Source organism: Suillus discolor (assembly GCF_016758755.1).
Source record: "Suillus discolor strain FC423 chromosome Unknown F5147scaffold_4, whole genome shotgun sequence".
Classification (NCBI taxonomy): domain Eukaryota; kingdom Fungi; phylum Basidiomycota; class Agaricomycetes; order Boletales; family Suillaceae; genus Suillus; species Suillus discolor.
The window spans coordinates 105,580-127,811 of NW_024541251.1; the positions used below are offsets into that span (position 1 = coordinate 105,580).

A 22,232-nucleotide genomic window follows, 5' to 3' on the forward strand; every position below is an offset into this window, starting at 1 on the left:
AATTATACACTGACGATGTGATTTCCAATACAGTGTGGCATATTGCGATTTGAAGGAATTCAATATCAATACTATCGAGCAAAGTTCATTGAGTAACCGCCTTGACCATTTGGTTCAAACTTAAAGTTGTCAGTGGATAATCCGAAGTTGCCTGACAGTTCCACCGTCAGGCTTATCAATTTGCAGAGGAAAATGACGACATACCCAGTATACTATTGCCGAGGTTCTTCAGTTTGCCCGTCATTTCGGCCATTTCTTTCTTCTGAGCCGCTTGCTGGCGAGGTTCAAGAAGCTGCAGGCTCCGCTTGGTCTGTGCCACCTGAGGGGATGTAGGGGGTAGCAATTCCAGGAGTGACTTGTAATCTAGATGATTTTGTTTAAGATACGTTAAGATGCCCTTGAACAGCAAAGCATACCTTCTTGTGCTTGTGTCAACGACGACCATGTGCCGAGATGTTCGTTAGAAGCCGCTCGCCGCTGTAGGGCCTTGATATAGTGAGGGTCATCGAGTAATGCTGCAGCGAAACATGTATGGATATTCTTTCTGTTTTTGCAGACGACTTACATTGGGTGCATGATTCAACTGCACCGCTGTAATCGCTCTGATCGATTACAGTGAGATCTTTGAAACATCAAGGATTGATTTGCATACAAGTTTTACCAGACATGCACCAATGTTGGCGTTCAACACTGCTCGAGCCTTCGCACATTCTGCCTCGAGCTCCGAGGGGATGCTGGCTGGTTCTGGCCCCTCCTCTCGCGTTGGCACCTCGCCTGAACTCGCCGATCGGGCACCACCGTGATCTGACGTATCATCCTGTGAGTCTGGGGAAGGAGGCTGCGGCTTTCGTCTGGGTAGTCGACTCAGAGCAGTTCTGTATGACACGAGAGCTTCATTCCATCTACTGGCCCGGAACGATTCATTGCCCTCCTGCTTCAATTCATCTGCCTCGGTAATGTTTTTCTGCCGTTCAAATTGATCAGATAATCAATACTCGACCGTGAATTTGATGCTCACCTTGATTTCGTGTTCATCGAGGGACTGGTATGGGGTGGACGCGTCGGAAGGTAAATGTTGGTCATCCGCCATTACGATGAATGAATTTGGTTTGGATCCAAGTTGCCAACTTGGAACTTATGAGTATTACACGCTATGTTTACTATGTTCCTCACGATATTTGGTGCGAAGTGAACGGCTGGTCAGAAGTGTGTTATTTCATGTGGCTGATGCCACATTGTAAATCGTGCCGTTAAAATTTGATGCAGAGGACCTTGGGTGACCAAAGCCAATTACAAATCATCTCAGAGACTCAGAGCCGAACAAAGACGTATTCTACGGCGAACAAATCTGATACATCAACCATTCCTTGTTACAAAGCTGGAAAAAAAACGCTGGAGATAAGTCTCACACAGCGGCATCGAATGACGCATCGATGATTATTCATGTATCGCGGTTATAATGACGCCGGTTCACAAGTCAAGTTGAACAGGTGGTCGCAGGTATAAAGGTCAGCACTTTCACGCCCCTTTCTTTCGGCAAATTATCAAACTTACTCTTCTATCATGCCCAGCATCAGCGATTCAAAGTGCATCCTCGTCGTTGGCTCTACTGCAGGAATAGGTCGGGCCCTTGCCCTTGCAATCTTGGACCTCCCTTCTCAACCAACTGTCATTGTCTGCGGTCGCCGAAAGGAAAGGCTCGACGAACTGGTTGCATCCCACAATGCCACCGGACGACTCAAAAGTGTTACTCTTGACGTACTTTCAGAGCGCAACGCTCTCAAGTCTTCTATCGCAGATATCGTCAACACTTACCCAGACGTATGTACCCGTAGCACTGTTCCCTGTAAACCAGCTGACCGGCTTTTTAGCTTGACGCTGTTCTTTTCTCGAGTGGCATTCAACGTGCTTTCGACTTCACGAGGCCAGATACCATTGATCTCGACTGTAGGTCTCTCCCACTGTGCACCTAGTATGACATACTAATTTCGGTCAGCTCTCGAGAGTGAACTTGCCACCAATTACACCTCAATTGTTAGAATGATTACCTTCTTCCTCCCTCATCTTATCAAGCTTGGGGTATGAGCATTTTTTGTTCTTTTCTCGTTTATCTGACCCTCGTGCAGGAGCAAGGCCGTCCGACTTTCTTGTACACAGTTTCCTCAGGACTTTCCATTGTTCCCGCTACTGGAATCGCTAATTACTGCGCGACAAAATCTGCTGTCCACAGCTTGAGTATCTCACTCGCCATTCAGCTTAAGGAGAAGAATGTTCACGTAGTCGAGATTATTCCTCCGTGAGTGACACTATTCGTTCCGTTGTCGTCGATCTCATTGCCGCTTAAAGACTCGTTGAGTCGGAATTGCATGACTGTGAGTTCCCTTGCAGTTTTCTGTATCTACTGTTTCTTGACCTGCGCGTTAGTCGAAGGCACAACGCAACGTCTATCCAATTTCTGGCTTTCGCTCGAAGAATACACGAAGGTGACGATGGAGGGCCTTGTTCGAGGTGACCCATACGTTCCAGCGGGGATGGTCATCGAACAGCACAAACAGTTTGAGGAAGGGAAGTTGGAGGCTGCAACAAAGATGCATGGGCGTTTCAAGGCCATGACTCAGACATAAAGCACACGTATTGGAACGTCTGGAGCGTAGTTTCCCTCTACAAACAGGCTCAGAGTGTATAGTGATCGCCGTTCAGCTTCTTCTCTCAAAAAGAATTCGGGAGTGCTGCACTGCTGGAATACAATGCGAAAATCTGAGCCCCAATTGAAAAAATCAGGTTGCATATAGTGGAAGTAGTCAGGGACGTGTAAACCAGTCACTACAAATTCTCTGGATGTGTGATGAACAGTATTGCCTACTCGATGTAGTGTTCATCATTTGACTTATCTCAAGTAGGGATATGTATATAGATGCCAAGACACTCAGTCCAAACGGTTCAGCGAAAACTGCTCCGTCTTCTGGAGCAGCTCGCTCATGTCTGGAGCTGGTACAGGGACACCAGCGGATACGGGGTGGATTATCTCCTGCTCGTCGCCACCAACCACTCTCATCGTAAACCCATTCGGTACGTTCGGCAATCGCACCGAGCCCAAGTTTCTCTGTCCAGGACGTTGAAATGGATTAAATGCGATGGGGTATTCTCTGGGTCGCGTAAGATTGTAAATCTCCGAGCCAATCATGCCTGCTGAGTGTAAGCGAGGGAGGGCATGAGCAATGATCTGGGGAATTGCATCTCTTTGAAGTTCGGCGGATTGTTCTGCATATTCGGAGACGGCAAAAGGCGTATTATCAGTGTGACAGCACAAGATGACGAATTGCCACGCCGGGTAACTGGTGAGCCCAGCATTCAGACCGACGATAGCGTCTGGTTTGCTTCCTAGGAGCAAAGGGAGCCGCGGGTCCCAATTTTCATGATCTCCGTGGAGAAAAAGGGACAGAGTGCTGGCTCCGCAAGATGCAGGGCTGGTGTAGGTGTAGACTGGCTCGTTCTGTTTCGCCTTCATAGCGATGCTATTCTTCTTCGCCTTACTAACAATAGAGTGGACTGCGATGCCGAAGAAAGTCATCTTGATATCTGTGTGGGGAAGCAGCAACGCTAGTTCAGAGAATCTAGCACGATGATGATAATCAGCATGGAAAAGATTAGCCGCTGACAGTCTCCACATACAGGGGAAGCATATTCAATTCAACTTCAGCGCCGATATAATGTACGTTGAGCGTCTGACGACTCTCTGAAGAACTTCTTTTGGGCCCTGCGACCTGGAGCACGTTCACCAAAAGCTGGTATACGGTGAGAGGATAATGCAATAACAAGGCTGCTGGTGATTCCTTTGGGATATTTCGCCACTTGTACCATGAATCCCAGTCCACGATATCCACGTTGGAAGCAAGCTCAGGCTCCGTGCCAAGCTCAAAAACCAATCGGGGGATTAAACGCTTCTCCAGCTTCCAGCCAGTCTCATCCGTCAATAGTTTATTTGAAAGCAGCATGTAGCCGTGTTCAAATCCCTTTGTGTCGTCGACGCGAAGCGCTCCAGACGGGCCGGAAGTATTACTTGGCTGCTGAAGGTGTGGGTTGGAGCCTCCGGGAATGCTCCAGTAGCCGAAACCCTCTGCACCCAAGACATTGTGATAGGCGCGTACGATGGGTTCGGCAAAGGTGCCATCCGTCTCGATGCGACCCCAGGGAAATTGCTTCAGAAGGGCTTGCACTTGCGGGACCTTCTCCATATGTACCTGAAATGGAATTCGTCAGACACTACAAATAAACGGTACTCTGGGAAAGAACAGGCAAGCACTGATAATTCGTACCTTATTCTTTGCACAGAAGAATTTATGACCTTGGGCTCCAAACCTCCCTGCCTTCCAGTTTGCGGTATGGCACTGAAAAGTCGAAGATGAGCGAGTGCCTATATATTAATGGAGATGTAAATTGACATTCTTCGAGCAGAATACAGCGGATCTACAACCCGAGCAGATCAAGGGCTAATGACTCGAAGTCAATCACGGGCTAAAGCGTAACTATTTGGACGTACTTTACGACCCATGATAGGTATGTCGCAATTGTAGCAGGTCGGTACTATCCCAAAGTCCAGTTTACTTGGGTCCCCTCCTGGACGCTGCTCGCTCCGGAGCTGTTCTGCCCCTTTGTATGTCATGCGAGTGATGTCTGCAGCAGTAGGCATGGGTATTTTGTTGGGCATCTTGTATGCAAGGGTCAGAGGGTGGATTGGAGGGATCGTGGATGTAAATTATAGCTTTCAAAGTTCATGAGGTAGCCACGAGGAGGCCCATGCGGCAAATTCAATCGATAATCGATTCCCCCTGCAGCGCTTGACCAAAACCGCGTTGATCATTGACCATTCCAGTGCATTGCGAACTTTTCAGCACATGTGCGTGATCCTGCATTTCATTGAGCGGTTGCATACGAAAGGCAACGCGAGATCTGACCGCTTCAGACAGAATCACTGGCAAACCGAAATATTGTTATACTAGTAGTCGAGTGGAGCTGTGAGAATACCTGAACACGTGACTTGCGGCTATACGCTCATCGGGATTCGGCATTGATGGCCCATCGATACCTCCATCATCGTGTCATGGCTGCCGGGTGCCCTGGCCCCTGGAGAATTTAACAAGCAAAATTCTGGACAATGGAGAATTCATTAACGTTTTACTTCCACCTTCTCAAGAGAAATGGCACCGGCTCATGCTTCGATTGTGAATCCAAGTAATGCTACGCTGTGTGCAACTGCATTTTCAATGGACGGATTTTCTAACGGCTTGCTCACGACTGTTTTCATCCATACTACTGTTACTACCACTACTCTACAGTTTCAGCACCTCGAGATACAACAACTGCTTGAGCTGCAACGTCGAAGAAACATTCAACAAGTTGTGCCAGATGCGGTTGATTTCCCGGCGTAAGAAATGGAGCTGCTTGCGGAAGAGCTAGGCCCTTTTCTCTCATTCTGCGAGTGAGTTGTTTCCTTTGGGCTCTTCTCTGTGACAGCGCGAGCTTTCTGCGAAGGAGCGGCAAGTTGTTGTTGGAATATTCCGACCCTGTCAAAAAAAATTCGGTAGGCCATTAAGAGGTGCGTAGTTATTTTTCGCAGGCGCATGGAAGCTGTTCACTCTTTGCTGTACAGCATCGGTTTTCTCGAGATGCTGTTCTCGGCACCAGTCCCCCTTGCATGAAGCTCATACAAGCATCAGACTGTTGACGGAAGCACGGACACGTGGGGTGATATAAATGTCAGTCTATGCGTATTGCACTCGGGAACAGAAAGTCGAGTGTACGCGTCCCAGTGGCAATGCAATTCCGATCCCTCGTATCAATGCATCATTCCTTGTCACGGTAAGTGGCTGTGATGACAACAAATTACAGATCATGATCGCGTAGTTATAAAGGTTAGCGCATTCATCCCCTTCTCTAACTACTATCAGTCTACTACCGCAAAACTTGCTCCTCCATCATGCCTAGCATCAGCGATTGTAAGTGTGTCCTTGTCATTGGATCTACGTCAGGGATAGGTCGTTCCCTTGCCCTTGCGATCTTGGACCTCCCTTCTCAACCAACCGTCATTGTCTGTGGGCGCCGCAAGGAAAGGCTCGACGAATTGGTCGCCTCCCACAATGCCACCGGACGACTCAAAAGTGTTACTCTTGACGTTCTTTTAGAGCGCAACGCTCTCAAGTCTTCTATCGAGGAGATTGTCAACACTTACCCAGACGTATGTACCCGTAGCACTGTCTCCTGTAAACCAGCTTACCGGCTTTTTAGCTTGACGCTGTTCTTTTCTCGAGTGGCATTCAACGTGCTTTCGACTTCACGAGGCCAGATACCATTGATCTCGACTGTAGGTCTCTCCTACTGTGCACCTATGACATACTAATTTCTACCAGCTCTCGAATGTGAACTTGCCACCAATTACACCTCAATTGTCAGGATGATCACCTTCTTCCTCCCTCATCTTATCAAGCTTGGAGTATGAGCAAATTTTTTTATTTTCCTTTCATCCCTGACCCTTGTGCAGGAGCAAGGCCGTCCGACATTCTTGTATCCAGTTTCCTCAGGGCTCTCCATCTATCCCGCCGCTGGAGTCCCTGACTACTGCGCAACAAAATCTGCCCTCCACAGTTTGAGTATCTCACTAGCTGTTCAGCTTAAGAAGAAGAATGTTCACGTGGTCGAAATTATTCCTCCGTGAGTTACTTCATTTGTTTCATTGTTATCGAACTCATTGTCGCGAAGACTCGTCGAGTCGGAGCTGCACGGCTGTGAGTCCCCTTCAATTTTTTTTCGTCTCTACTGTCTCTTGACCTGTGCGTTAGTCCAAGGTACAACACAAGGACTGAGTCGTTTCTGGCTTACGCTTGAAGAATACACGAAAGAGACAATGGAGGGCCTTGTTCGAGGCGACCCGTATGTTCCAGCGGGGACTGCTGTTGATCGGTACAAAAAGTTCGAGGGTGGGAAGCTGGAGGCTGCAGCGAGGTTATATGGGCAATCCTGATTCAGACAGAGAGAACACAAATATTATTGTTGTAACGTGCTCCTGGTCATTTCGCTACTGGGAGTAAGCTCGGTCCCAGAAATTACGTTGCGTCGTGCATAGTCTATGAATATTTAAGTACTAAGTGGCAATATAAGCTTTGCTAATATACCTGATACATGTGACTGAATTGGCAATGTACTGGAGCGCGCCGTGTCCATTGCCATTCTCGATTTTCCGCTCAGTCTCCTCGGGTCACGCGTTTCACGACGCGTCAAGTCACGTGATCGTAAAATCTCATTTTCATTTTAAAGTTCTGAGTGACTCCGATCGCGAGTCACTTTGACTCTTAGGCAGCTAGTTATTAAATATTCGGTTAGAACAAACTAGGGTGTACACCTCGATCAATCATGTCTACCCAACACCTCTGGCTTCGTTGCGAAAAGAAGGAGTTTGAGCGTCGCTCAGCCCTTACGCCTACCACGGCGAAGAAGTTGATCGATGCTGGCTTCCAAATCAGCGTCGAACGTGATGAACAACGGATTTTCGATGACGTTGAGTTCGAAGCGTATGTGCGAATAATATAACCGTTATCGTCCGCTAAACACGCGTCGTAGTGTTGGTTGTATGTTAGTGGATAACAGCTCATGGCCCACGGCCCCTACAGATGCCCTCATCATCGGGTTGAAGGAGCTTCCAGCATCTCAGGAACCCCTACGTCACACACACATTCAGTTTGCTCACTGCTATAAGCGTCAAGCAGGATGGTCATCCGTACTGGCTCGCTTCTACAAGGGAGGAGGTACACTCTATGATCTAGAGTTCCTCACCGATGCTACGGGTCGGCGTGTTGCTGCTTTTGGATATCATGCTGGCTTTGCTGGTGCCGCCGCTGGCGCACTCGCTTTGGCTGCGCGACGATCAGGAGAAAAGTTGGGCCGTTTAGAACCCTACGAGAATGAGACTGCCATGATCGAAGGTGTCAAGAACACACTCGGCGGCAGCGCCAAGGGCGTCAAAGCTCTCGTGATTGGTGCCCTCGGACGGTGTGGACGCGGAGCTGTGGATCTTTTCCGCAAGATCGGTTTGTCTGAGTGAGTGATCGCACGGAGCTAGGCAGTATATGTCTTGACAAGTCTTCGTAGGGACGACATCGTAAAGTGGGATATGGCTGAGACTGCCAAAGGTGGTCCATTTCAGGAAATCCTTGACGTGGATATCTTTGTAAATTGCATCTACCTGTCGTCTTTTATCCCACCTTTCTTGGGCAAAGACCAAATTATCGCTGCCGGCCAAAATAGACGGCTGTCGGTAGTTGTGGATGTCAGTTGCGACACAACGAACCCATTCAACCCCATCCCAATTTATAGTATAAACACAACTTTTTCCGAACCAACTGTTCCCGTTGATCTCGGGTGCGTAACTTTGGTGCATTGCCTGAACCAGCTAATGTCTTGACTTGCGCACCAGACAAGATTTGCCGTTGTTGTCGGTGATCTCCATTGATCACCTACCAACGCTGTTGCCCCGCGAGGCTTCCGAACAATTCAGCAACGATTTGTTGCCATCACTCTTGGAGCTTCCTCGACGAAAGACCACAAGGGTCTGGACTGACGCAGAGAAGCTGTTCCACGAGAAACAAAAAGAGGCAATTGAAGCGGAAGGCCTGTGATCGGTTGCGTTGAAAATTGGGATTCAGGCTGGTGAAACATGTCCTCGCCCTTGTTATTGTTGTAATATTAGCATCAGTAGGAAATACCACGCCCTGTAACAATGTAGATTTTGTGATATAAGTGTTTGAAAGTGGTACTCCGGGAAAATGCTTGGGCGGCCCGTGGAGTTATAGTAAGCCAGCTGGCATGATGGAAAAGCGGTGCTATTAATTATGATCTGTTGGCAGGATACAGTGTTGTCGTTCTGTACAACCAGGTGAAATCTGGATGATAAGATAAACCAGGACTGAGCAATTCCTAGTGTGGCACGCCGCTTTATGTACTAACATTTCTAGCGCTGCGACTCGCGAGCGTGGTGAAACTCCTCGTGTTTGCCACCTTTACCGCTCCTTTTATACGTCCACCCGACAAGCTTCCATTCTTTTCATTCTTTCATTCTTTTTACAGTTGGCGCCGGTCGCCCTCCCAAGCCATGTTATCCTCCGTCGGTACATCCATTCCTCACATCCGCATTTCCCCTGCTTCGCCAGTCAAGGCATGTCCAGAGCCCTACTCCCCGTTTCTCTCCGCACGCAACACAGACAAGGATAATTGCGAGCACCGCCCACAGTCGCCGAGCTCACAATATCACTTTCCAGCCATATCTCCCAGGCATTCGTCTCCTCTTCGTCCTGCAGACTGTCCTCCTCCAAGAGAACTTCATCGTGATCAGTTTGATCTGCTTCTCGAAGTGTCGCGTGACAAGAGAGCTGCGCTCGGTTCGAGAAAGGTCCCAGATCTGCGCAAGGAACTTGCCATCAAGAACCAGAGAAATAAACAACGTGAGTCAAATGGATCGGTGTCATGAATGAGTTACGATCTCATTCCGTTATGCGCTTATTTACAGTCGAACGTCGTGCATCCTTCCTATCAAGAATCCAGGAACCTACGTTGTCTACTACGGGTTCTAAGAGTTCTGCGGAGTTCTCTGGCGTTAATTATTGCACATTCCCATCTCTCGGCCTCGGCTCGCCGTCTTTTTACTCATCTGTCGAGGAGCATGATGGTTGGATTGGAAAAGGCCTCCACGAGCGCCGCACCTGGCACGGACAGACGGATTGTCGTTTACCTATCAGCAAGCCCAAGGCAGACCTGAACTTGGGTAGACGCAAACTTCCATCGCTGGAAGAGATCATCGCCCGCGTTGGACCACCCCATCCTCCCCCACCGATGGCCAATGAGCCAATCTTTGCAACACCCCGTCTACCCATGTTCCTAAGGAGCGACAAAAACTCATCGTCTACGCGGACTGTCTCGGACACGAAACCTAGTATCAACATCGGCAGATTACATATGCCCATCAGGCGCCGTCAGAGCAGTGACTCTATTTCTTATATGCGGACAGGTGCCATGCCCAACTCTCCTTGTTACCCGAACATCGAGGTAGCCAGTCCTCGTGCTCGTGGTAATGCGATGTGCAAGTTCACTGAGTCCAATATGCACGCCCTTGGCCGAGCCAACACTGCTCGTGAAATGATAATCACCATCAAACGTCGCACGTCCCCTCCTCCCGTATGCCTCGCAAACCATCAACCTAGGTCAAAGAGACACAGCGCTCCCGCGGAGATGCAACTAAGAGGACGCTCTGGCTTCGAGCATCCCATTATGTCATTGCCTGGGGCTTTTTGAACACATAGACATTTTGGACTTTATCTTGGTACTGCCGTGCAGTCATCTCCATGGACAGCTTATTGGACCTAGTCTTCTCCTTAGTGTAAATACGCTGCCGCGTGTCTTGATGACACGGGGTTGCGTAACCGTCTGGACACAAATCCACTGCTTCTTTTACTTCTTACCGCACCGCGTTGTACGATCGCGAATCCTGTCTGGTACACGTGCGCTCCTTCGACACCACTGCCTACGCTTACACACCATCATTTACGTGTTGCCATTAGTAGTTCTTACTAGTACGAGTACAACTTTTCCGAGGGAGTATATCCCCTTGGGTATGGGTATTATGCACACAAGGGCTGTCGGTACTTGATTACTTCCTTTTGTCCGTGGGACGCGTGACTGCGAACTACTTCCACGATTCCACCGTTCGCCACCGGTGTTCACGGGTATCAGAGATACTACTAGGTGGCGGGTATGAACTAGTGCTGCTGGCCGGTGGCAGTAGATCTGGAAGCGGTGATGGAGGCCGCCCACGCAATCGAGCAATGACGTCTACACGTCTGCCTTAGTAACGTCAATATCGAGACCATGGGCTGATGACTTATTGTCGCTTACTGTAGTCAAGTCTAACGTGTTCGTCCTGTAGTTCTTCATCCGAGTCTGCCAAGGGATCGGTAGAAGTGACGACCTGCCAAGCATCTAGTGGTGCCCATACACATCAATGTAGACGAAACACTACTTGTCACCCACGTTGCAGCATGCTTCTATGAGGTCCACGAGAGCTACTATAGTTAACTCTATGGTCTTCGCTAACTGTAAGGATATGAGAACGGAACACCCAGAAGCACTAAGGAAGAGCATACCAGAACGGGTAATCTGGGGTGCACGGTCGGGGGGAAGATAATGGATGTAAGGTTTGTCCCTGGTACCTTCTTGCTGTGATCTTGAGGGTCTTGAACGACCAGAAGTGGGTTCAGTCACTGATCAAATGGTTAACGGATAACTAAATCAGTGAATGACAAATAGTCGCACATTTAGATGTAGACGCAGCGGCCTTGACCTTTTTCTCTTTTTCGATAGAGTGGACGAGTCTTTGCAGAAAGAGGTTTCTTTGTGCTGACATCGACTTGCCCCATTCGATTTCATCAGGAGAGTCTATATTTTCCTGTGCCATCTCTGCTTCTGTGAGACGGCGCAGCCAAGGAACCTTGCCGGGATTTTGGCGGGAGTAGTCATCATCGTACGGATTTGGTTGATCAGGGCCCTCCAGATAGTGAAATACGAGCCATAGGAACGCGCGCGCGCGGTCAGCTGAAGCTATGTTGATGGGCAAAAAAAGATCCAGGAAGTTCAGGGGCGGATCGAAGTGAGTACTTGCAAGGGGCTGACAAGCAGTCAGTGCGAGGAGACTAGACACAAATAGAAACCTTACGCCCGCATGGTTTGCTAGAACGAATATTAAATTGACAACACTTGTAGATGGAAGTTCACGAGCCCTCTGGCGGTATGAAGATGAGCTGCTGCATGAAGAACCATGGTGATGAATTCGCGTACGCTCTTCTGCAAGATTTCTTCCGGAGTAGACGGAGGCATGTTCTTAAGCTCAGATGGGAGCAAAGCAGCCTTGAGACAGTTCTTGATCCGCGGGGCATCTTGGGCATTACCATCGGTCTTTTGAAGCGAGGGTACCGGATGATAAGTCCGCAAGGCTGTCTTCATTTCTGGAAAGACTGCCTTCGTTATGAGCACGTTTAAGGAACGAAGCGCGATGCAAACTTACATGCCATAGTGGTGTTGATGCGCCCCACGTTTGTCAGAAGAGAAATTTTGGCAAGCTCGACTGCGAAAGCAGGTGTCTCGGCCATCTTGTCTTTGAGGACTTTGGAACACTTGTGTGACATATACAACGCATTGACGTAGAGATCGCAGAAGTGGACCTTGGGGTCCTCGCTGGGGGCTTGGGGGGTGAAAACTTTGTGCTTGTCATTGAATATATGGCCAAGGAGATCGAACTGAACGTCCTCTCGGGTGAGAGGTTCTGCGTCGTTGCGCTTTATGGGAAGAGTTTTACGACTTAGGTATCCCACGCTGAGGACATCAAGAAAGTTTTGAACAATGAGCTACGTCAGTGGACCGGATAAAAACATACAGAGGAGGAGGTTCGGTTGACCAGTTAGTAGCAGGCTGGAGATGGTAGTCGGAAGTTGAAGCCATTGAAGGATATGGGAGCTGCTGAGGATGGATGGGGGCTACTTATGCAAGGAAACATGAGGCAGTAATCTTTCCTATTGATGATGACCATTTGTATTGCAGGTATGCTTAATTGACAGAATCTCACGTGTAGTGCCACGGGGCCAGGCTATGTCGACATAAGTGCCTGTACCGTCCTAGGTCAATCGCCAGAAAATTGAACCATCGCAACAATGTTTGTTGGGTTGCGACGAATGAACCTAACTTATAGATGAGTCCTCTTGCCAACCAGCCAGCCGCTGGGACGAACATAAACATCCAGCTTCAATACGCCGATCGATCAACCTTCGCGGAATCAAACGTGAGAAATAATTTCCAAATTTAATCTTGATTTTTCCTGTAGCAAATTCATTTCACAGACTAGTTGTCTTGGTCTAACCACATAATGGACAACGTCAAGTTCGACGAGGCTACCCAAGTACGTCGCCACATTTAACACTTCCCATTGATTCTCAGGTAGTTTTTATAGAAAGAGCTCACTACGTTCTTAGAACGTGAACAAGCTCAAGCTCGCATCAACTCCACCGTGCATAACCTAACAAGCATGTGTTGGGACAAGTGAGCCTCCGTCTTGGCATTCGTGACCCTTCTCTTGATAAATTATTTGATGCAGATGTGTCACCGGCACTCCAGGGTCTCGCTTCGCCCGTGGGGAGGAGAGCTGCCTCTTGAATTGTGTGGATCGCTTCATGGATACCAGTTTATTCATCATCAAGACCATAGAGGCACAACGCCCGCAACAATCATGAGCTGCAACTTGTATAGTACCATACTTACCGCTCGACTTCGTCCGCCTAATTGTTTACATCATCTCACCTCATCCAGCCCAGAACTTGTTAAGTATTACTACATCAAAGACTCCGAGAGACATCCAGAATTACAACATAGTACACAACAAACCGTCATAAAACAGCCTGCACCAACCTCGACCATAATACATATGCTGCCACTGGAACAAAACAACAGAAAGCAATCGGTATCTCCCGTTTACTCCCTAGTTCTAATGGGATTTCGACAGTGCCGTGATGACCAGAGGGGAAGCCATCTAAGCGATGGAACGTCGTGATAAATTCATCCTTGTCCATCCATAACTTCCTAAGCCATTCATCAAAGATAGTCTTCTCCTGTTCTGGGAAGTCCACTTCAATAGGCTCGTGTTCAGATCCGTCGGGAGTCACAGCGGGATTCGTCCCTGAGATGTCTCCTATGGGAACATCCTTTGCGACGTCAAATATTCTTAGATGCATGTGCACTATAGGCGGAGGTACGCCGTCGCAGAATATCGAGCGGAGTGTGTAGAAAGATTGCCCGTATCCCTTTGGCGGTATGCCTGGCAGCAGTAACGATGGTTAGCGGAATATTAGAGCAGCCAGGAACATACCTGGATATACCATCGTGATGTCGATCAATTTCAAAGATGGCACACGCGACGCAAGTGAGCGAAGACTATAGTGAAGCCCCGTCGACCGAGGCAGCAAGATATTTAGTGGATCGGGCTAGAGGATACATGGTCGTCATCGACTTCACTCAGAATGGCAGTAGAAACGCACAACACCAAGCTTATCCGCATATTTCCTGCTGATAGGGCGTGTATCTTTACTCACAAGGGTGCCTTCTGGAAATAGAATAAACGTGAATGGGTTGTCTTCTTGTTCTGCTTGTCGGCCAATTTTTGCGAGTTTCGCTGATAATTGTATTCTATCAGAGGCCCATGAACGTGCTAGAAAGATGAATCTAAATATTTGCATTGCCTTCGTCGTCATTTAGCAAAGAGCTCCAAATTCACGGATTCCACGTACTGGCCCAACGAGAGGAACCCACTTCAGGCTGTTCTTCAATACAATGAAGACATCCTTGTGTGTTCCCATGAAGTATGTGAGGCACCAGACATACCACCAGTCAGAGTAGACCTGAAAGCGAATCAGCGGACGCTACACGATCAGGGTGATGACGAACCTGATGATTCGCGATAACGACCGTCTTAGACGGTAGGCGTAAGGCCACCACCCTGCCAGACGCATCGCGTTCGACTATATGTTTGATTTCCTCCTCTGTGAATTTCCCTGGTCCCACCCGCTCGAATGTGATGGAAAGGCGTGTCGGAGCGAACCATTGGTTCATCAAATCTAGTAGGGCGTGTCGTTATATAGCGTATCGCCAGCATCATGCATGATGACTCACTCATAAGCGTCGCAAAAGCGCCCTTCGTATATCGTACCCCCTCGTCATATAACTTCCAGGCTCGTGGGCTTGAAGAGAAAAGCTTCAAGGGGAGTAGAATGAAAAGTTGGAACCCGTGAATCATGAGACATCCTGGGATAAACAATATGAAGAAGAACAACCCATTGAGCGTCTGGGTCCACGTCTTTGGAGGACGTGCGAATATGGGGAGCTCATGCTGTCTAGCAGCGGCGGTCATAGTAGAAGAGAAAGGTGTGGGTAGTCGCAGTCGGGAACAGTCAACTCTCCAGGCGTGCTTTCAAAGCTGCGCTCATCAAGGCTATGTACGATAAATCCGAGTCATGTCAATGACACGCGTGTTTCAAATTTTCAATTACCATCCACCGCACACACGTATACCAGTATCCGAAGCAACAATCCGGAACAAATCTCCGCGATATTCCACATGATACATGACCTGGGCCCTTGAGAAGTCTGTCGTTTAACGTCATCACTGGCGCTCTCAAGATACCGACTGGACTTCAAGCCAACAAACTATACATGCTCGAGCCAAAAGATCATATCCTTAGGCCTCAGCGTCGATTAGCTTTGGCTGGGGCGTAGCTACAGCTAAAAAGACGTCACTGATATGAATTTCCCACTGGGTCCAAGTTCCGGCAATCAGCGCATTTGGAGCGCGTCAAGTACGTATCATGGACTATTAATGATCTGGGTCACATCACTGACTAAATTCTCAGGCCTAACCAAACCTATGATCTAGCCGTCCTTGGAAAAGCTCTAATGTTAATTTTAAAGGACCCGACACGGACTACATACTATGCCGCAATGGAACCCCCCTAGCACGTAAAAGGTTTACCAACCTGGCCACTGGCGTATGCTTCGACGATGAGCTATTATTGATCACTGACGGTGAGACGAGTGTCAGATGCAAAGACACGAACACTGACCTTTATCGACACATAAGTCCCAGCGGCACAGATGAAAGCGCCGGCAATGATAGTCAGCACTGCGAGTATAGTCCCGATTGGCCGTCCTTTGAGCCCGTCTACGCCACCCTTGAGATGATATACGTCATGCAACCAGAAGAATCCGGCCAAACCGTACGTGTACCATGCGGCAAAGAGGGCTGCCGCAATGCCGATTAGGTAGGAAAATATCGGAACTGCGATAGCGAGAATTGCAGCGACAGCTACGCCCGTAAAACACAGCAGAGTCCAAACCGTCCATCCGAGTAAGGTATGCGAATGGATGTGCTCTGAATGACGAAATATGCGAACAAACACCAGCTTTGCAGCTGTATGAACGTATAGCCCGGAAGTGCTTCCCGAAAAGGATTTAGTGAGAATTAAACCAAACAGCAAAGTATCACTGACAACAGGAAATTTGCGAGAGCAATAGCAAACGTTGCCTTTGCCCATGCCGGAGGAAGAGAAAAAAGGGCCGGGGACTGCACCGTGTTTCCAATGTAGACATATACGACTACGCTGAAAACAGTATAAAATACTGTAGCGAAGCCTTGCAGACACCATGCTGCCTGAAATAGGCCTTCAGAGTCACAACATCAAGTACAGTAGCGTTCTGACCTTCATAGCGTCCTCGGGTCTACGCATCTCAGATATTAGAATAAAGAACCTGTCAGAGGTCAGCTTCAGCAGAAATACCATGCGCAAAGTCATACATGAAGTGTCCTAATAAAGCGTTTAAAAATGTCGATTAATATTACAAAATTTCCGTACCTGCGTATGCAAAAACCTAATGAGCGGATAAGCGACGCTGAATAACTCGAAGACATAAGAAGGTACCCACAGGATTTGTGACAGCCAAGAAAGCATCGAAAAAGTTACTAGATGCAGCTACTGTCAGAGACCGTCCGGGAACTGGGTTCGCCCCTGCTCCAATCATTGCAACGAAACCAGCCACGGCAATGACTATTGCACTAATAAAACCCATCCACGCCAAGCGATCCAGTGTCCGCGGTAGTGAAATCAAGAAACCAACGGCACCAGCGATAATAACCAGATACATGCTGCATAAGCCTTGATTCGAAAGCGTTGACAGTGCCTGCTGGCTGGAAAGTAGTTCAGAGCCCTGTTTGGCATAATTCAGTTGTGAAATATTCGAGTTGACTCGATGACCCACAGAAGCAAACACAGCGAAAGCAACAGTTCCGAAGGCAAGCACCTCCCGAGCTACAGGTCCGGCCATAATGTATCCAGCGTCGCCTAGAGCATCTCAGATATTTGAAAACGATTAACGACAGAATTTATTACCCATCGTATGTACGTTAGGATGATTCAGTTTGAAGTCGATGAGCAACTTCGCAGTGTACAGGCCAAAAATACCGAGAAACACGATTAGAATGACAGCGGGCACAATACCTGGGGATTTGTAAAAAGTTAAAACGCTGCTCCTCATGGAATTTACAGGACAGCAGGCTCACCAACGACTGCCAATGCGCTTGGAAGAGACAGGATACCATTGCTGACGATTTCGGCTATCATGAGGAGACTGACAGCCTATAACGTCGATCAAGATTTTACTTGGTGCAATTTTGCATAGACGCACCTGCCAGCTAAGTGTTTTGTACTGAATCTGGTGGACGTCATCTTCAGCGAAAACATCTCTGGAACCTCCCGAATCTTGCTTTTCGGCGGTCATCGACGCCTTTTCGTCCACATATGGTTGCCCATGCGCTTCATATGTCGGGTGCGACGCCATTAGGACTCAGGCGTTCACTGATGTTCAATCGGGATAAAAAGGTCAGGTTACGAGAACACTCATGCCCTATAAATAATGTGAAGCCAACAGGATAAGGAGAAAATGCGAAACCCGCACTGCCCCATTTGCCCCAGGATAGACGAAACCATCCAGTGGTCGGGTGACTGTCCGCAATATCTACGCTCGAGAACGTCATATGTTCGCCAAGCCACTCACGGTGTCACCAAGCAACCTCCTTACCCCCGAAAAGCCAGCAAAACACTCATGCGCTACATCAACAAGATGGGAAGATTGAAGTTAATATCATGCAGCAAGTTGCAACAGAAAGTTTGAGTGTACGCGACAAAAAAGGAAATCCAGATTTGACACTGGGAACATCAAAGACTGATCCTTCCTACATGTGATGCAGAATCAGCAAAGATATAAAGGAATGGGTGTTATAAACATTACTAGGGCACTAGAGGGGTATTTGAGATGAGCTGCTATTGCTGGTGTAGTATCTTTGACGAATTCGGTTCGGTTGTGCTTCTTCACTGATTACTCGCACTTACTCGAATAATCACTGAGGTGCTCCTGATCGCTGCCCAAGATGCCTTCACTGAGGACTCTCATGCTGGACCTATCCCATGACAAATCATCTTCATATCCAAGGACGCCAAGTTCCTCGACTTCTATAGACCCCATCTTCAGCTTGTGATGCCACGGTCGGGTCTTCGCCGCTGAAAGGTCGTTCGAGTCAGCTTCTCGTCATCAAATATTGATATTGGGTGAGTGAATCCGAAATTCTGGGCAACTCGTCTAGATGGCCTCCATACAGCAGGGAGATTGATGGCTGTAAACTTCTTGATGATATTGTTGCTTTTCTTTCGCCATAGGTTGCTCGATGTCGCCATCGGCCGAGTACTTTCCTACGGTCTACTACGCGTTCCTTCCCTGTTTCTTCCTGCTCCGGACTCTACCCGATATCTAGTGTCTTGTTGACCTTAAAGACAGTTAATGGTGGTAGTGTTGTGACTGTGGTCGAAATTTCAGACTTTTATCCTCTTGGAGCGGTGTATCCGTGACTGCGTGCCTGTGTGTCGCGAGCAAGAAGTGGTGAAGACTCAAGAGCACTACGCTACGACAAAGCTTGAAGGACACCGAGTAGCTGACTAAGCTACGGTGGTTACGCCGCTCTATGTAGATTCGTGACCTGAGGCCAATAAACGGACTTGGTTTTCTAAGTCAGCCGAGTCGTGCCTCGGCTGACGTAGATGTTCAACGTTCAGTCTGAACGCAAATTAAGTGAGGTGGCGCAGCGTCTCGTGCTCCTGCTCACCTCGCAATTTCACCTTTTCCGAGTATCTAGCTACTCATTTTCTACGTCCCGAGGAAGAAGGCAAAAAACTACTGCACAGCCTATCGCCAAACCCGCAAGAGCTCTGAATTGAGTCATCGATGATCGGATGAAGATACTACTGTTCCAAATATCGCCATAGTCTACTAGTTAATTACTCTAGTTCATGGGATCGCCTACATGTTTCAATCATTACTGTATGTACTATCGGAACACGGTGTCGATCTGATGACTTGGACGTGAGATATATGCGCGAGCTTAAAGGTTTCAACTTTCCGTCACTAGGCTACAGCAACGGCACCGCAATCGTATCACGTGCGTCCAATAATGGTATGATACATGCGTAAGCTCTAAAGTCCCTCTTTATCCAGGAGATATTGGAGAAGGCGCTGATATGCTGTATCCACCTCGTCTTAGACGTGCGAAATCCACCTATTATCACCTATGATATGTAAGACAGTTTATGTGCAAATCTCCGGTGAGATTGTTATAAACCCCAACATGACTTCGAATCCCCTACTCGCAGCTCGCTCACACCCATCGCTTACACACCAGTATGACCGTAGTCTCTGATCCCAGTTCGTGGCCGATAATCAATTTGAATATTATTTCCAGCTATTGGATGGGTTCGTCAGATCAGTCAAGATGTCTCGATCTAACATTGACTTGTGGTTTCGCAGTTGCCGCAGGCCTCGTGGTTACGGTAGTATACGACTGGTGTGAGGAGGACAGTATTCAAAAACCGCTGATATTTTTATGATATTTCCAGCACTAACACTCGGACAAGAGGTAGGTCGATGTTATCTCCGGAGCAGCCAATTCGCTAAGAATCGTGTTCTAGATTGAGCTGATCTGGGTGAGTGACGCAGTCCTATATCAGGAGAAAAGCAACAGAAGACAATGAATCTGTGGCAGACGCAACGCTGGTCTTTCATGACTGGGTTATACCTGGTTGTTTGTACCTCATGCTAAGTAGCGTGCTCGACGGTTGTGCTGACTCCAAAATATTCCAGATACGCTATATTGGACTATCATATTCTATGTGTGTTTTTGAGGCTAAAAAATTGGTGCTGTACTAGAAGCCCATCTTCCATCATCAGTATCAACGCTCTACGTATGTCTCATATGTACCGTGTTTGTTTCTTCTGACCGGCGGCACACAGTAAATATGCCATTTGTCCCGCTGACAGATGCAGTGAGTATTTTGCAACCACCTCGTTCACATCCAATGAATACATTCACTTTTAGGGGTGTGTGAGATTCTGACCATTCAACTTGGCTCAACATAATGACTCGATAGGTGTGAGTCGGAGTGTTTGATCCTAGTAAGAGTGATCGCTGATTGAATGCTCCAGGCTACATCTTGGGCTGCACATTGAATGTGACAAGTGTGATCGTAACTGCCATGTTGGGCGGTGAGCTGCAATACCTCTGTGATATCGACTCAACTGAAACACGATGCAAGCCGTCATAATTGCTCGGTTGTATGCCATGTATCAGAGATCTAGAATCATGCTTGTCTTTCTTGTTATTATCTTTCTGTCTGTCAACATCGTCTGTGGAGTACTCGTGGCAATAATACTCAAGCACATTGTAACGGGTAAGCTTTACTTGTTGACTTGAAGAACATAGCTCATTGGACGAATATCAGGGGAGCTGATACTCTCTGGCATGTATATGTGCAGTTATGCATTTGGGGAGATGGCGAGCTTCTGTTTTCAATGGCTTGGATCCTCAACACTGTTTGGGAGGTCCTCGCACTGTGTCTTTCAGTCTGGATTGCTGTGAAACATTTCCGTAACCTGCGATGACTCGGCCAATCGACAGAATCGACCATCGGGGACTGTTTCAGGGTGCTGATAAGATCTCACATACTTTATTTTGCAAGGTGAGCTTGTAATGTGAATGTGCTTATCTGTTTCTGCTCAAGTTCTGCACGTACTAGCTTTGTTGGGGCTTCTTGCCTTGACTTTATTACTAACTCTCCAGAGCTCGAGGTGCGCCGATCTGTCGCTGGCATCTACGTGTAACCACTGCTCATCATTTCTGTAGATTTCAAGTTCTATAGGAATTTCGGCACTCAGTGGTGCTCTTCAGGTTTTATTTAATGTGCAGGTATTTGTGCTGGAACCACGCCTGATCCTTAGCATTCGGGAATATCACGCCAAACTCATGGCTGACTCCGACGTAGAAACCGGCATGTATTCGATTGTCTTCCGGGAGCATGTACATGTACCAACCAGCAGTACTGTGTAGGGACATACTTGCCGAGTGTTCTGCAGGGCGGGAAAATTTTGTCGAGGATTCGTCGTGGTACTTCAAGTTAGTAGTTCGATGTTTCGAAGCATATTTAAGACGAAGTTCATGTACACAAACCCTTTTTTGTGTGTGTCACTACTGGAAGTCGATAAACCGCCCGCCCATTATCCGGAACGTCTAGCAACCAATCCAGTCCTGGATGTCCAGACAACTGATTATGTATTTGCGGAGTTCCGCTGTCTGAGCGCACAGATGATGCATATGAGCGATCGCGTAGCTTCGTGATGACGCTAAATAGTTAATGTCACAACCTATTCTCACACCCCAGGACAGCTCGTAGGGCACAACGTCTAGTTTCTGTTGTTTGTGGCGGAATAGAAATATAGGAAAGGATGAGCTGTAGGAACCACGCATCTCACACCCCATTATTCCCTCTGTACGAAACTCACCATCGGCCTTTGCCCGACAACAAGCTAGCGGAGTCCTTGTTTTCTATCGATACCACGCCAGAACTTACACGTACACACGATAGATTAGGCGGGAGTAAGCTCCCAAAGGATGATTTTTTCTAAAAAAAAAGTCATGATCAAGGACTCCGGTCAAATTTTCACTGAGGCACTGCGCGGCGTCCTGACATAGTTGTGCAACAGTTGCAGTCATCACTGATTCAGATAGTGTTGCCGGAAGGTGAGACTACCTTGTAATACCAGATAGCACGTTGGTAGGTGCTGCGCGCGGGTTAGTTCGGCACCCTGAAAAATTCATTGACCACGTTGTTACACAAGGCGGGGACAACTTTCACGGCGCTAACAAAATTACGTGCCAAGTATGATACAGCCGGTATTGGCGCTTGGAACGCAAAACGCGACGAGCTCACCTATTATGCATATGATAGTGTGCACGTTCAAACGTCCAACGTTGAACGTCCAACTGTTCAATCGCACTCGAATCCAATTGGAGTCCTACATGAAGATTTCTGCGAAGCTTTTGAGGTGGCTCTAAAAATATAATCGTTCGGGTTAGGGCGTTGTCAAGCAAGTACTACGTCACGGCAGCCTATCGTGCCTATTATGACATGAATTTAAAAAAAAACACTTACTCCAGCAAGTGAACGCTGAATGCCCTTTCTGCAAAGGGAGTTATACCTAGTGTATCTTATATCGTG

At 47.9% G+C, this 22,232-nt stretch overlaps 10 protein-coding genes across 10 annotated transcripts; 5 read left to right on the forward strand and 5 right to left on the reverse strand.

Moving 5' to 3' along the window:
- Positions 1 to 33: 33 nt before the first annotated feature.
- F5147DRAFT_248812 (TPR-like protein) lies at positions 34 to 1,266 on the reverse strand. The gene is made up of 6 exons (XM_041428826.1): positions 1,019 to 1,266; positions 653 to 964; positions 566 to 602; positions 417 to 515; positions 205 to 363; positions 34 to 151 (listed from the first exon to the last, which is right to left on the reverse strand). The coding sequence occupies exons 1-6, from the start codon at positions 1,088 to 1,090 to the stop codon at positions 72 to 74; spliced, it is 759 nt and encodes a 252-aa protein (XP_041298320.1). The 5' UTR covers positions 1,091 to 1,266; the 3' UTR covers positions 34 to 71.
- A 241-nt stretch (positions 1,267 to 1,507) lies between these two features.
- On the forward strand, positions 1,508 to 2,778 carry F5147DRAFT_668718 (uncharacterized protein). Its single transcript, XM_041435384.1, has 6 exons — positions 1,508 to 1,821; positions 1,872 to 1,947; positions 1,997 to 2,079; positions 2,127 to 2,296; positions 2,347 to 2,372; positions 2,425 to 2,778. The coding sequence occupies exons 1-6, from the start codon at positions 1,564 to 1,566 to the stop codon at positions 2,622 to 2,624; spliced, it is 813 nt and encodes a 270-aa protein (XP_041298321.1). The 5' UTR covers positions 1,508 to 1,563; the 3' UTR covers positions 2,625 to 2,778.
- On the reverse strand, positions 2,776 to 4,430 carry F5147DRAFT_248921 (uncharacterized protein). Its single transcript, XM_041428827.1, has 3 exons — positions 4,317 to 4,430; positions 3,673 to 4,241; positions 2,776 to 3,614 (listed from the first exon to the last, which is right to left on the reverse strand). Exons 2-3 carry the CDS (start codon positions 4,233 to 4,235, stop codon positions 2,927 to 2,929), a joined length of 1,251 nt encoding a protein of 416 aa, XP_041298322.1. The 5' UTR covers positions 4,236 to 4,241; positions 4,317 to 4,430; the 3' UTR covers positions 2,776 to 2,926.
- A 1,511-nt stretch (positions 4,431 to 5,941) lies between these two features.
- Positions 5,942 to 7,173, forward strand: F5147DRAFT_668723 (uncharacterized protein). The gene is made up of 6 exons (XM_041435385.1): positions 5,942 to 6,235; positions 6,286 to 6,361; positions 6,408 to 6,490; positions 6,539 to 6,708; positions 6,757 to 6,782; positions 6,837 to 7,173. The coding sequence occupies exons 1-6, from the start codon at positions 5,978 to 5,980 to the stop codon at positions 7,016 to 7,018; spliced, it is 795 nt and encodes a 264-aa protein (XP_041298323.1). The 5' UTR covers positions 5,942 to 5,977; the 3' UTR covers positions 7,019 to 7,173.
- A 137-nt stretch (positions 7,174 to 7,310) lies between these two features.
- Positions 7,311 to 8,806, forward strand: F5147DRAFT_668728 (saccharopine dehydrogenase). Its single transcript, XM_041435386.1, has 4 exons — positions 7,311 to 7,565; positions 7,615 to 8,091; positions 8,143 to 8,412; positions 8,468 to 8,806. Exons 1-4 carry the CDS (start codon positions 7,408 to 7,410, stop codon positions 8,667 to 8,669), a joined length of 1,107 nt encoding a protein of 368 aa, XP_041298324.1. The 5' UTR covers positions 7,311 to 7,407; the 3' UTR covers positions 8,670 to 8,806.
- A 152-nt stretch (positions 8,807 to 8,958) lies between these two features.
- F5147DRAFT_248959 (uncharacterized protein) lies at positions 8,959 to 10,698 on the forward strand. Its single transcript, XM_041428828.1, has 2 exons — positions 8,959 to 9,491; positions 9,557 to 10,698. The coding sequence occupies exons 1-2, from the start codon at positions 9,143 to 9,145 to the stop codon at positions 10,336 to 10,338; spliced, it is 1,131 nt and encodes a 376-aa protein (XP_041298325.1). The 5' UTR covers positions 8,959 to 9,142; the 3' UTR covers positions 10,339 to 10,698.
- F5147DRAFT_249024 (uncharacterized protein) lies at positions 10,534 to 12,736 on the reverse strand. The gene is made up of 9 exons (XM_041428830.1): positions 12,662 to 12,736; positions 12,473 to 12,608; positions 12,104 to 12,411; positions 11,878 to 12,053; positions 11,356 to 11,821; positions 11,187 to 11,303; positions 11,074 to 11,136; positions 10,939 to 11,022; positions 10,534 to 10,887 (listed from the first exon to the last, which is right to left on the reverse strand). Exons 2-9 carry the CDS (start codon positions 12,535 to 12,537, stop codon positions 10,730 to 10,732), a joined length of 1,437 nt encoding a protein of 478 aa, XP_041298326.1. The 5' UTR covers positions 12,538 to 12,608; positions 12,662 to 12,736; the 3' UTR covers positions 10,534 to 10,729.
- A 30-nt stretch (positions 12,737 to 12,766) lies between these two features.
- Positions 12,767 to 13,396, forward strand: F5147DRAFT_668737 (Tim10/DDP family zinc finger-domain-containing protein). Its single transcript, XM_041435387.1, has 4 exons — positions 12,767 to 12,874; positions 12,933 to 12,991; positions 13,043 to 13,131; positions 13,187 to 13,396. The coding sequence occupies exons 2-4, from the start codon at positions 12,959 to 12,961 to the stop codon at positions 13,320 to 13,322; spliced, it is 258 nt and encodes an 85-aa protein (XP_041298327.1). The 5' UTR covers positions 12,767 to 12,874; positions 12,933 to 12,958; the 3' UTR covers positions 13,323 to 13,396.
- Positions 13,385 to 15,084, reverse strand: F5147DRAFT_248965 (acyltransferase-domain-containing protein). The gene is made up of 6 exons (XM_041428829.1): positions 14,755 to 15,084; positions 14,530 to 14,699; positions 14,373 to 14,483; positions 14,124 to 14,324; positions 13,955 to 14,069; positions 13,385 to 13,903 (listed from the first exon to the last, which is right to left on the reverse strand). Exons 1-6 carry the CDS (start codon positions 14,990 to 14,992, stop codon positions 13,476 to 13,478), a joined length of 1,263 nt encoding a protein of 420 aa, XP_041298328.1. The 5' UTR covers positions 14,993 to 15,084; the 3' UTR covers positions 13,385 to 13,475.
- Positions 15,085 to 15,590: 506 nt separating this feature from the next.
- On the reverse strand, positions 15,591 to 17,711 carry F5147DRAFT_668752 (transmembrane amino acid transporter protein-domain-containing protein; the record flags this gene model as incomplete). Its single annotated transcript, XM_041435388.1, has 11 exons — positions 17,590 to 17,711; positions 17,320 to 17,538; positions 17,195 to 17,270; positions 17,025 to 17,132; positions 16,894 to 16,976; positions 16,557 to 16,842; positions 16,433 to 16,442; positions 16,338 to 16,386; positions 16,128 to 16,288; positions 15,702 to 16,074; positions 15,591 to 15,644 (listed from the first exon to the last, which is right to left on the reverse strand). Exons 2-11 carry the CDS (start codon positions 17,470 to 17,472, stop codon positions 15,591 to 15,593), a joined length of 1,353 nt encoding a protein of 450 aa, XP_041298329.1. The 5' UTR covers positions 17,473 to 17,538; positions 17,590 to 17,711.
- Positions 17,712 to 22,232: the final 4,521 nt, after the last annotated feature.